This window comes from Lytechinus variegatus, chromosome 14, assembly GCF_018143015.1.
Source record: "Lytechinus variegatus isolate NC3 chromosome 14, Lvar_3.0, whole genome shotgun sequence".
NCBI classification, from domain to species: Eukaryota; Metazoa; Echinodermata; class Echinoidea; order Temnopleuroida; family Toxopneustidae; genus Lytechinus; species Lytechinus variegatus.
Window position 1 is genome coordinate 10829934 of NC_054753.1, and position 14388 is coordinate 10844321.

At 34.7% G+C, this 14388-nt stretch overlaps 1 protein-coding gene across 1 annotated transcript in view; it reads right to left on the minus strand.

The window, feature by feature from the left end:
- Positions 1 to 8902: 8902 nt before the first annotated feature.
- The window catches only part of LOC121427250 (agrin-like), a 68695-nt gene continuing 63209 nt past the window's right edge, over positions 8903 to 14388 (minus strand). Inside the window, exons 28-31 of the mRNA XM_041623571.1 lie at positions 14184 to 14340; positions 13220 to 13438; positions 12219 to 12322; positions 8903 to 11720 (exon numbers count right to left, since the gene is read on the minus strand). Of these exons, the coding sequence (XP_041479505.1) occupies positions 11572 to 11720; positions 12219 to 12322; positions 13220 to 13438; positions 14184 to 14340 (629 nt within the window). The 3' untranslated portion in view covers positions 8903 to 11571. The remainder of the gene's footprint in view (positions 11721 to 12218; positions 12323 to 13219; positions 13439 to 14183; positions 14341 to 14388) is intronic.

Here is a 14388-nt window from a genome sequence, read left to right on the forward strand (position 1 = left end):
CTATAGTGCAATTTGGCTTTTACCTCTGTTATATCTCCACAGACACTAAATCTCTTCTTTTGCACAGATCCCCTTGCTTCTGCTACTGATATTGTAGGGGGACGGATGAATTCATCTAATAATTCATTGTCAATGGGAAAATCAGCCACATTTGTCATGACCTACATGAAATAATGAGCAAAATAAAAATATAAGGAACATTTAATTCATTATGACCTTATGTGACTCACATGACTTTAAAAATACAACTTTTCAAAATACTTGAAAATGTTGACAGACTTGTTTTTTTTATAATCTATTTCAAATAAAGTATTGACCATACATTTTCTCAAACAAATTTGTTGGGATATTTTTCAGTTTGTTGGGACTTTCCCGACGCCACATGGGGCGTCAACCCATCCTTTTTCGGAAAGGATTGTGCTGCACTCGACCCAGGTGAGGTAAATGGGTACCGGCAGGAAGTAATTCCTCAAAAAGCTGTGTGCACCGAGAAGGTAGCCTAGCTTAGCCGGGTAATAATAGCAGGGCCCGCTGGGAGAACAGTTTTCGGAACTGAAGTGGCTACCCTGGGTAAATATACCTTTATTATTATTATTATTATTAAAGGGGAGGGGGATAATGTCTTCTCTTGATCTGAGTTGGCCGACTAGCTCCTGGGTGAAAGGGGGGGGGGGGGGGAGTAACATGAACAATCGGCTCTGTCCCACTTCAAAGACAAATTACTTTTTAAAAAAATATACATTGTTTAAAAAAAGGTGATCAAACATGTGTAAATGTCAGAAATGAAATTCCAGCCCATTTACATAATATAAGGCTAGAACTTTTACAGGGAAAGTAGAAATAATGGAGGGTGAAAGTTGCAACTGTGCCCGTCCTCTACACACATGATATAGACACAGCATACACGCTCCAGTTCTGTTACTGGATGATTGTCATTTTCTATAAACCTCCTGTCTAATGGGACCCCCCCCCTTAAGATAAAAGACCAAAGTTAAGGAAGGAGTGAACATAACAGCACTCAATGACTCCAACATTAAATTTTTTCCTTGAAGTCTAAATAATTTCCTTACCTTCAAATCTTGTGTCAAGCGAAAGCTGTTCGGGTACTCAAGAACTTTTGTTATGATTTTTCGGCTTGGAGACACCTTTGACAATCAGTCCATGATTACTCCTCGGCAACTTTCAGGGTAAGCATAAAGTGGTACCACTCCCAGCTTCTCACTAGAAATTGCATTAAAGGTACCATGCCCATTAGATATTTATTGGATTTGGAAGCAGATGATTTTGACTTCCTGTATGTGAACTTCTCGCTCACAACTACCTTATACTCTTATTAATCCCATGATTCTGAATAGAAACCTTTTCTGAAATTCTGATCTGCTTTTATAAACCCTGGGTTTACTTTGCCCAGCTCATCTCTAAAGCTTCACACAAATGCCTATTGACATATTTGAATTCTCAACAACCAATCAAGCTAAAGAAATGGAATGATTAAACTAAAATGTGAGAGTCCAATAGACCAGTTCGTAGTTACTTCTTAGACAAATTTGGTCCAGTGACCTTTCATTTATTTCATTATGATAGGCAGATTTCAAAGTAAGTGTTGTACATATAAGCATGCCTTACATAGCAGGATGAAAAAATTGAAAAGGACAGGTGACTATAATAGCACACCAGTGAATACTCTGTGAAGGTATTTGTTGCATTCCGACTTTGAATGCATATTAAAGCATGTTGTACAATGTACTTGGCAAACTGAAATACCAGTCGTTCATGGATGCACTGTGTTTAGTGTGGATGTAAATGAAAAATACAATTCAAAAGAATAATCAAGACATCAAAGCTAGTGCTTATCTCTTTTAATTTAAACGACCATGTCACGTTAGTACCAATGACCTACCTCTGATCATGCACAGAATCTTCTGATCATGTGCAGAGTAGAACTAGAAGCTTATTCATGAGAGAAACTAATGAGAAATTAGAGAATGAATGCCAAATACTACTATGGGTGACTATGTAATAATGAGTTATGGAGGATTTAGGTGAGACATGGAATGAGTGAACACCTGAATAGGCAAAAAATGAAGATGACAAAAGAGAACAACATCGAAGGTATTTCAGAGTGAACACGAATGATTGGCAACTGAATAACATTGAACTCGTAAACCTAAGTTCAGACTACAAGGAATGGTGAAAAGAATAAAAACGAATTGAAGTCTAGACTGTAGAACAGAAAAAAATGCACAAGAAATAAGGTCGATTTGGCCTCCAAAGTGCTCAAAAGAGCCCTGGAAACTAAAAAGTAATCTTGGAAAATTCTTATCAATTGCAGTGTTGGAACCTACTCTATTCTGCAGGTCTCTCCCAATACCTCTAGTACAAATGCCTTGCAGCAGACACCTGGGGCCCGTCTTACATAGGCCGATGATTGATCCAATCAATCATATCTCTGTTGAAATCCATCAGTGTCATATTTTACTCTCCCTCTCTATACCCTACATATATGTATGTACTTGGCTAAGAAAGAAAAAAATGCAGAGGTTTATATTGTCTGGAGTGTTGTACTTGTGTACTTTTGAATTGAATATAAAGATAACATTGAGCATTATAATATTACATGTGAAAACCTGCAAAATGGCAGCATACATGTGCTGGAATGGAAATTTTGGTGATCGTTATTAACAAGATGGTGAAAAGTGCAACCATGTAATAATAAATTTGTGCTATGGTGGTAATGGCCCATTTACAAAGTGATTCAAATTCACAAATGTTTTCATCCGTCCAGAGAATCCTGAGGTTCTCAAAAAGAGGTATTTAGTAACCTGTTTAGTAATAAATAATACACTTCATTGAGGCCGTTATTAAGAATTATTAACCCTATCAGACATCGGAGCAGGGTAACTTAAACATTTTTGCCTGCTTAAGACTGGGATCAAATGGCCGGTCAATAAAATTCCAATTGTTTATCCATGGGTCCAATTTATTGCCCGCTCAGGAAAGTCAAAGAGAAAATGCGTGGAAATGTAGCGGGCAATGAAAGGCAGTGCTAACGTCCTGGTATTCTATGCGTTTTTGTACGCGTTCTTGAACCGCACTGTGATATACGTCATAATGGTAATCAAGTTGAGACAACGTTGGATACTGCGTCCCTAGGCCAGGGACGCGTTATTTCAATTACGTCACAATGGTAAATTTCAGAGACCCAGTCTGCTCAACATGACAAACTAGATTCTCATTCTAAAAATTTTTACGATTTTTGCTCTAGATGTCTGATTTGGTTAATAGCAGTATTGACTGGCCTGGGGGCGAAAGGACATATATTGCCCTCATTAAATTGATATCATCCTCGTCTACGACTCGGGCGATATAAATCTAGTGTGGGCGATATATGTCATATCGCCCCGAGGCCAGTCAATATTGCTCTATTAAAAGCATGTTAGAAAACAGTTATAACACACTTATGCTGTTTCAAACCTGAAAAGTGTGTGTCATTATACTAATGCCTGAGCAAAACGATGGGTATTTTTATGTTTTAAAAGATACATGTAGTGATTTGGATCCTTGCTATTATTTGATAAACCATCATCTCGAACCATGACTAGGCAATACAACTATTTATTAGTACCAGTTATTAGCAAGTTCACCAGTTATCTAAAATAGATGACTGCATGCTTACGTCATAGATTTCATCCAATCATATGACTTGGATGGGATTGAAGTGATTCAAATATGACCCAAGAACCTAGAAACAATGTATTCCTTTGATTTGGAGTCGTAAACAATGCATTTGGAATTCAGTTTATTGTTTCATGACATTTGCTCTGGCAACAATTGCTCTGACGGAAAATCTACACTTAGAGCCAAAGCTAAGTAAACCCCTATCCTATCCTTTACATTATTCTGTACTGACTCTTTTTACAATCCTATCTTTAACCTTATGTCCTGAGATAGTAAGATCGGAGCAAATATCGCAGTCCTGAGCGAATGTTGTGTCATCATATTTGTTGCTATGCCTGGTAAAGTTTGACCAGCATTGGGTTGTTGACAATGTTGTGTGAAAGGAAAATGTTTAGTTTATGCTACAGACACACCAATGTGAAAGAGTCCCAACTGACAGATAAATCTGTCATTGGAAATAACGTTATAGGTTTCGAACCCTTGTGGACCCAGTCTTGAAAACAGTCACGATTGAGCCAATCAATTGCAAAGATATGGAAATCCATCCGTACCATAATTTTTTTCTATGGAAAATTCACACTCTTCGTAGTAAACAAAGAGAATCGCATTGAATGTCCAAGAGAATGATGAATGTATGCATCATATCTAGAAAATATTTTGAACGAAACATTCATTTTAGATGTTGAGGTTGCTGGCTGTCCATAGTTGCGGTTGATCGGATCAATCGCAGTTGTTTGTAAGACAGGACCCTGGAGTCTGTTTCACTGGTGTAGCTTTGGCATTAGTCTGCCTATAAAGTCAACCTTTCATACCTCAAATAATAACCCAAGTCCAAGCGTGTGTCACATGTATTTCAACTTTATTGCCCATTCAATGTTGAATTTCACCAAAGTCAAGCGGACTTCAGGGGAGCGCTTCATCAATATTTATGCCCAGGCAGATCTTACAGCTTTCCTTTGTTTTAATTGGCTAAGAAGCACTATTGCTATGGTAACTGTCTGATAAAACTGGACCTGAAGGATATAATGTTCAAGTTCTTTAAGAACGCTCCCCTGAAGTCCCGGGAAACTCGACAAAGGCAGATTCACACGATTGTGAGGAAATTAGGTGTGAATTTATGTCATGAATTTTTGTGAAAACGATTCTCGGTGCCTACAGAATAATTGTAAAGTCACCATAGTAGCCAACATTTTGCAGCGCTTAGAAACATTTGTATTAAGCGCTATATAAATGTCGCATATTATTATGATTACTATTTCATGCAATAGGATCAGGGATGTAGCTGCGTCCATTGTCATGAGGCCAGTTGAGAAAATATTCTCTCATAGACTTACATCTGGAAAACACATGATTCGGCCCAGAGTCAAGGCCGGCCTTTACTTAATTTGGTCTAATTGCCATTATTTGGTCTACACTACATTTGGTCTAATTCTAACATACTTTATTGCCTAGTTGGTCTAATATCCACTCTATGTAATATTTCACTTTTTCAAATGAAAATTTTGGTTATCAACAATCAATTTAAAGAACAGGTCCACCTCAACAAAAAGTTGATTTGAAAAAAAAGAGAAAAATACAAGAAGGAAAACACTGAAAATTTCATCAAAATTGGATGTAATATTATATGAGTTATGACATTTTAAAGTTTTGCTTAATTTCACAAAAGTTATATGCACATTCTCGTCAGTATGCAAATTGGCAGACTGATGAAATATTCTAATTTTTCTTCCCTGTCAAATGAAACCATGTTTTATTTCTCCCTGAATTGTTTTAAGTTTATGGTTGAGTTGGTCCTTATTGTAAAATCTGTAAAAAATTAAAAATTGTATTATTCAAACACTAAAAAACAAGAAATAGTAATGGACATCATCGACTCTCTCATTTGCATATCGCTGAGTCGTGCACTGAACTGTTTTGTGAAAAATAAGCGAAACTTAAAAATGTCAGAACTTATTTTACATCCAATTTCGATGAAATTTGCAGCGTTATGCTTATTATTTGTACTGCGCTTTTCCCATTAGGCCCAAAGCGCTTAACAATGAATAAGATGTAATATTTAAAAAAAAATTCTCTATTGATTCAAATCAACAATTTTCTGGGTTGGACTTGACATTTAACCTTATAGAGTAAATAGTGTGATACCCAGTGGAGAGACCAAATGGTTAGTAGACCTGACTTGGCCCAGGGTCAAGGTCGGCCTTGACTGCATCCCTGTTTAGTTTATATTCACTTGTTCTACATTCATTTGGTCTATTTCCCCAGATAGTCTCATACAATTTGGGCTAAACCCAATTGGTCTATTAATGAGGTCTAACTACCATTTGGTCTACACTATATGAATATATTTCGTCATATTATAATTTGGTTTAATTGCCAATCTGGTCTATTTTTTCAATGTTTTATCCTTTTTACTTTGTCAATTGAACATTCATCTAAAAATGTAGACTTGAATGGTGATAGACAAAATGAATATATTAGCCCCCCCAAAAAAAAAAACAGCAACCTAAGAGTAAGACCAAATGGTTAGTAGACAAAAGTGAGTGTTAACCAGTCTGTAATTTACCATGGTTGATGATTATGGTGCATTGTAATCAATTTAATACTTTTGTAGACATATTGGTCCATATTCTGAAGTCTGGTTTAACTTAAATGGAAGGCCAAAAGTATCAAAATTTCATCAAATTATATGTTTCTTATTTTTTAATGTGCTATTTCCTGATTCATCGATGATGAAGACAATCATTTATTTATACTTCCTACACAATTAATAAATGATTTGAGAACCGAATGAGCTGAAGTATATCTTCACTGTTAGTGATTATGTGACAATTGGCTGTCCATACTTAAACCACAACTTTAAACCTGAGTTTAAGTTAAACCCGACTTCAGAATACGGGCCATTGTAATAAAAGATTATTTTTATCACAGTACTATGACTCATATTTTTGAGAAGTAATAAATACAAGTTGAAACAACAATATAGTTTTTGACATTCAGTTTATTGACATCAGTATTGTGGAGCACCCTTTTTTTTTTAAATGAAATAATACATCAACTAATTATACAAGTTAAGTGAAGGGCCAGAGCTGGAAAATCGGGTTTATTTTCAATTATTGCAACGAGTCTACAACTGTGTCAAGTACATCAAAAACGACTTAATATCTGCATATAGGAAAGATTAATTTATTATTGTATATAAAGTATTATAAAGCAAAATGTTTGTTGAGTGAATAAGTTCATTAATAAATTCAAATTCAAAATCTGAAATTATGGGGGGGGGACCCTGGTTCCTACAGGTGACCAAGCTTTGGACTTGACAAATGGTAAATGTACCTTTTTTGTGGTGTTGAAATATTTGATTTTCCCACTCTGGTCCTTCTCTTAAACAGTTTTTCTGTTAGTAAAACTTGGAAAATTCGCTTTCAACTATATCTTACAAGCATGTACTTCCAAATCTGTTTTACCTTTTTCTTTCTCTCTTCCATATTTTGGACTATATATATAATATTGTACAGGGATACCTTTGTGGTCAAGACACTACATACATTACATTGTATAAAAAAAATATTACAAATGATATAACACATGGGATAATAACATACACATTATATGTACGTTGAAGGTTCCATAGGCACACATAAGTACAAAAACACTGGTAAATTAGTTTGTCAAAATGTCCTCTACCTTTGCCTATTTTGGTACACTATTCTCTGAGTAGTCTGGTGATCTACCCAGAAAGCTACAATAATGCAAAATATTTTTTCCCATGTTGATATAATTTCACATTGGACATTAAAAAAAAATCACAACCTAAAAACAGACATAGAATTTGAGATATTTAACGATCTACATGTAAGAAATAACTTTAAAATACAAAATGCTTAGAAAGAGATTAAGAATATATAATATATCACACTAAAAAAATAATCACATAACATAAATGATAAATATGTCTGATGAAAGAAAACTAGGAACTAAAGCAGCTTTTCAGCTGAACTTTTTGATCTCATTATTTAATCTCTTAGTTTATGTCACAACTGAAATTGTTAATAAATACAAAGTATACATGGAATAGCAAGTGACCAAAATGTACAAGTTATTTGCATAATAATAATTATAACAAAACTATGATAGCATATTCACATTTGTTGAATAGTTTTTTTTTCATAATTTCTATGAAAGTACAATAGCTTAAAATAATTGTAAACATCAACAATTCACAAACATTTAAAATTTGACATGTTACAAGTCTTTTTCATTCATTTATCAAGTCTTGAGCTCAGCGCACACTCTTTGACAACAATTTTTTTTTAGAAAAAATGAAAGTGCAGAGAATCTGATGAAGAATATATAACCAGTCAAGGGAAAAGAAAAAATAGCACTGAATATTTCATTTTTCTCTTCAGTCAATCATAAGACGTTGCTATTGTGGCATGATTTCAATGTCTCGAATTGATAACACAAATCTTGTCTTTGGATCGTAGATCAACCGAGTGTGCACTGGGCTCGAATTATTTATCCATTTCAAAATGAGAGGTGTGGCTTATTGCATTCTTGAGAAATGGCCGACTTAAATACCATTAAAATTCATGAATGGCTACCAATATGCAGCTGTGCTCAAAAGCTTGAGCGAACCCCACTCAAATGCACTCCTTCGTGCTTAGTGTTGAATGTAGACAGCAACACCGCAATGTCAGGCAAGTCCAGAGAAACAAACTTGATTGAATGTAATATTTCATCACCTGGACTCACAATTAAATATCTAAAATATGGCAGTACTTGAACACTTCATGCTCATTTTCTGGTGAAAACCTGAAAAAAGAGAAAACCATTAACTGCTTGTGGATTTATTTAATGTCAGTTGGCAATTTTACATTAGATCAAAAGATACAATGCAAGAATCGGTCCATAATGGTGTATGTGTATCTTCAAAGGAAAAATAAACCCTACACACCTCTGGGGCCAACTTCACACAGCATACGTGTAGCTCAAAATAAGCAATGTAGTTTCAGTAAGTTCTAATCCATCTGATAAGAATCTATAAAATCACATAATTTCACTGAATTGAAGGTAACACAATGGAGAATGAAAAATTACAATTATTCATCACAATCACAAAAAATTTGCATAGTAACAACAGATGACACTTAAAAACATTTCATAATTGTACATCGATAATATTAATTGTACATATACATATCGATCTTCATAACAAACAAGGCTGTTTTCAAATACAAGTTTATTTTGATCTCTCTTATCCAGCCATAATTTGCGGTCTCCTCAGCTCAACCTCCTCCCTCAAAACAAAGAGCCTAGAGATGAATTAAGCCCCCCAAATTCTGAAAATAGCCCATATTGTTAAAATAATCCCCGCAACTTGCCAATGGGTACAAATTAAAAGGCAAGATGGAATAGACAAGTAGAAAAATGTCCTTTGTAAATTTTTTTAATGAATGTACCGGTAAACACTGAGTAAGATTTATTGATTTGATGTGTGTTCAAATGGCTGGATAAGAGAGGTGGGATGTATATGATTAGATCAAAATAATTTTTTATATTAAAGAAAATTATTCATTTTCACTGTGGTATTTCTAAACTACATTCTAATATTCGTTGTTAATTGACCATTTTTTTGTGTTTTAATTCTACAGCTACAATACAAATAACATTGCAAAACTAAGTCGAAAAATAATGATTTCTTCTGACTTAAAATTGGCTGAAAAAATTGATGTTTTTTTTTAACTCAAAGGCTGGATATTACGAAAACCACCAAAATTATTTTTACTTCATTTTTTTGTTAATACATGTAGTATGATACAAATTAAAATTAAACTTGATAAGTCATTAGTTTTTTACATTATATGGAAACATTTCTACCAATTTTACTATGATGTAGATAAATGATAAATGAGTGAGAAATTTAGTCTTCTTTAATAGTTACATTCATAATTGGAATAAAAAGGTATAGGAATAACAGTATAAAAATTGAAAAGACATGTGCGTCAATTGATAAAAAGGTTTCGTACTCTAGATCAGACATGCTTTAAACCTGAAGTTTATAGAAAGTAGTTGGTTTGGATGAATTTGTCAATACCATCTACCAACTGAACGGGCTTCCAATATAAAACACCATGAAAAATAAAAGCACACAAATAACAATTTCATTCTTGGTTTCTATACTGACGACAATGTGACTCCCATTCCCCTAAATGGTCGAATCGAATTTCAAACAAAAATAAATCCTACATGTTTCTATTAAAGGTGTCTCCCAGCAAACTATAACAGCGTAGACCATGTGCATTTCTATATACAATCAACAAAGCATGATGGGTAATTTTAACAAGGTGGCGCTGCGTCCATTTCGGACGTTTACATAAACTGACCTACTCTAACTCGAGCATGTGCTTACCTGAACAAATATTATATACATCTTCTTTGGGGTGTAACATAAAAAGATACAATTAATATTTACAATCAATTGTAACCATTTCCTTATTGTTTGCTAAACAGTTACAGATTCATTCGACCCCTTTGTTATAAAGAACTCAATTGATTGTAACCAATTGCTTATTGAGTGCAATAAACGTACACGTAACTGATTCAATCTGTTACGTTTTAAAGAGGTACAATTGATATTCACGATTGATTGTAATTTTTTGTACACAATGTGTCATAGACTTAGTTACAATTAATTGTATGATTGATTGTATATCTTTATGTTACAGGTCCCTTGTCTGACAAAAACTTGTATACAACTTGTCTGCAGCATGTGGATATATATATTATTTAGTTTTCACTATTCATAATTACAACTGAATTATCATATCATGAAATCTGTGACTGGAGCAATGAATGGACAAAGAGTGTGATTTTGCACCTCTTTACTAGAAAAAAAACGTCCAGGGGTCTGTCGCATGAAACTTTTGCCATAAAAAAATCTGGCAAATGAAAAAAAAAACTTTGGGGCCAAATGGATAAATGAAAAACTCTGGCAATTTTTTGGCGAGATTTTTCAATGTGCTGTTGCCAAAGGTATAATTTTGTTTGCTAGATTTTTTTTTTATTTTATGGCAAAATTTTCATGCAACAACTATCCCCTAGCAAACAAAAACATGCCAGAGACGCATAATATATTGAATAACTCTAGCAAAATAAAATGCCGGAGTTTTTCTTTTATGCAACAGACCCCTGATTGCTTGTCAAGGGGAAATTAAGTACTCATAAATATCCCTGATAAAAATCCTCAGTTTGAGGTAACTTTATTAAAATCAGAAGTTTGTCCAAGGTTTACTAGGATATTTTCTGTGTAAGTATGAAAGCAAATTAAGAGAATTTCTACCTCATTACAAGATGAGAGTGTGAAACATTAACACTCTTCTCTTAAAGAATGAAAATGACTTGTCACGTTCTAATCATCCCACTAAAATTCAAGAAAAAAACCTTACCCAAGAAAACAAATATCTGATGAATTCATTGCATATTTTTTATTGTAAGAGAGTGCATGAATATCTTTAAGAACTGAGCAAATCTGTATGCCGGGTTATAAGTTCTAAGTATATTGTCATGTGTAGTACTGCCATGCCTAGATAACAATGGTTCTTACTAATTGTAAAGTAAGAAATTTGGTCACAATCCACCACACCAGATGTACATCTATAAAAAAAAGGTTAACTTTCTTGTTCTACGACTGCCTTTCTGCTACACCTCTAAAACATCTAAATTTAAAATACCTTCGTGACACGTCTCAATAATATAATGCTCATTTATACATATAAATAGTTTACTTTTTTGTTTTGTTTTTCATTTTCTTATTCTTTTTTTTTGGAGTCATTTTTAATGCTATTACATCTGATGAGCTTTGTAGGTTCTCAGATGGGGGAGGTTATACTGCCCTCATGGTTCAGAACAGAACAGTGATGGCCTTTCCCCTTGTGCATCTTCGTATAGGTGCAATCGGTCTTCGTCTAATAAAACATCTTTTATGCAGCCTGTATAATATGTATAACTTGAAGCCATGCTACCAGGGACATTGACTCCTTGACCTACAAATTACACCAAAAAAAAGGGAAAGAAAAGAAAAGGGTGTTATTGAATGAATGTTATGAATTTTATAGAACTGAGGGATGTTCCAGAAACTTAAGGCAAACTTTAATCTCTGGTGATTCAATCAATAACAAGTACATACAAAAAAATGTGAATGTTGAGAGAATAATTGAATTTGTAGGACAGGAGGGGGGGGGGGGGAGTCACTGACAGAGGAAATAATGATAGAAAGCATATAAAGAGAAAAAACGAGAGAGGAGAGAGATCAAAAGAATGAATGGGGGATAGAAATGGTAAAGACAATTAAAGAGAAAGAGGAAGAGAGGATAAGAGAGAGAATGAGAGGAAAAGGAAATGGAAAGATAGATATATACTGAAGAGATTCACTAGGCAGCACAAATGAAATTGTAAGTAAAGAATATCATTACATAAAACAACAAAGGGGAAAAACATAAAAGTAGAGGATAAATGAAATATTTAGGTATAGATAGACTCACCTAGATATAAATATCCATCTGTATCTAATTGTGAAGCCCCTGATCTAGACTGACCCATGACTGGTTCTTCTGAATCTACTTGAAGCGATGCATCAATTAAATTTCTGGAGAGAAACAAAGAATAATTATAAAAACAATCCACCTTGACATCACACTTATAGACATCACTTGATTGAGGCCAACGCGCACCTTACGACCTGACTGAAGGAAGAAGTGAAGGAAGATGAATCACAAGGCAGTCATAAGCCTCGACACCGAACACCTTGAGATCTGATCTGCGACTCATGCATGCGCTTTTTGCTTTTTGGCATAGCATCTGAGAAATTGCGCTTACTACTGCGTATGCGCGTTGTTTATCATAATATGCGTTATGCAACTCTGCTGTCTGATTGGCTTGAGGTTGGAATGAGCTTGCAATCCAGTCATAAGGATTCAACATGTCAAATCCTTCCGATTTTCCTTGCGACTTGTCTCTGACCAATCTGCGACGCTCAAGCTGACAAGAGCTGTGACGTTACATCTTACCTCACCCAGTCGCAAGCCAGTCGGCGACCAGTCGGGTCGTAAGGTCTGTGGTGGCCTTAAGGGTTGCAAATTGACAGTCAACAAATTTTAATGAAGTTAACATACAAGCTATGATTCAATCAATTGATTGCCTTTAGATGTACAAAAATCTACATCATGTATGATGTTCCGAGATTATGTCATTAACCCTCTCATTTGGATATCAGCCATGCAGCATGTTCTGCAAATACTGAATTAAGTGAAATTTAAAACATAACTTTTGATGAAAAAAAAATTGTTTAGTTTATTAATTCAATCACCCTCCTGGGGTATGTGAGTACACAATAAATGTGATACAAAGTGGCAGGATTAAAACAGGCAAAAACATATGATGTGATACGCTTGTTTAATTTTTCACCTTTTATTCGAACGAACTCATTTGGTAGCCTCAACTTTCAAATATGGATATGAACGTGAAAGTAGTCTAATCCACCTACCTTGTTATAATAACAGTATGCCACTTGTTATTATTGACTCTTTGCGTTGATCTTATCCTTGTGATACCTCTTCCTAGATTGTAAGCATATTCTACAAATCCGTCCGATATTCCTACGGCCTGGAAGTCGGCATTACCTACTCCGTTCCATAAGAGGGCGCCGTTCGGTTCAGCTGTTTTGAATGAGAGCTCGACTTGATGTGTCCGAAGGGCTCTTTGTCTGGAAGTAGAAAGGATTTTATCATGTTATCATGAGCAAAAAGGTGATTTTCACAGACTATTGTTATAAGCTAGTGTAAATCCTTGCCTCTGATTGGCTGACAGAAAATTCATCAAAGAAAACCATTCCGATAAAACTTTTCAGAAGATGCTCCATAGACCCGGCCAACCTATAGGAACACAACAGAATCTGGAACTGCATAAAGCATGCGTCTTGCACAACAATAATCATCATCATTATTTAGAAGTGCTACAAATGATACAACGAATTTCAGCATGTCCAATACATGAGTACACGAACAAGCCATCGCTAAAAGAAAAACAGAAAAAATGTACTAAGTAGAATACTAAGGAAGGAGGTGAATCTGAAAATAAAATTTGAGGCAAAAATACTGAAATCCACTCATATTGAAAGAAAGGAAAATAATATTCCAAGTCTTGGAAGCTGCTACAGCAAAAAATTTCCCTGATGAGAATTTGACAAGAGAAAATTCAATTACAAGTCTATTGCCAGTCCCTGAATCAGTCATATGTCTTGCAATTAATTTCAAATTTATGAATGACTTTTTATATGCTTCTTGTAACAAGGAATGTAATCTAATTTGCTGCAGATAAAATTGATATATCAATTGTAAAACTGCAACAGAATTCTTATAATTGATTGCAAATATTTTCTTGCAACATCCTCTAAAAAATTCATGACTGAGAGTCCCTTTAGCCCCAAAACAACATAAAAACATGCTCACCTTTTTGTAACCCCATTGTAGTATTTAATACTCGTCTGGCCATCAAACCTTAGAGGATCGTTGATATCAATAACCAATACTGGTGCTGTTGTCATGGCCACTCTTGCTCTTGTGGCAACCATTGGTGCTCTGGTGGTTGTAACTGTTACTGGAATTTCTGATGGAAATAAAAACAATAGAAAGGGGTTGATGTTTAATGAAAGCA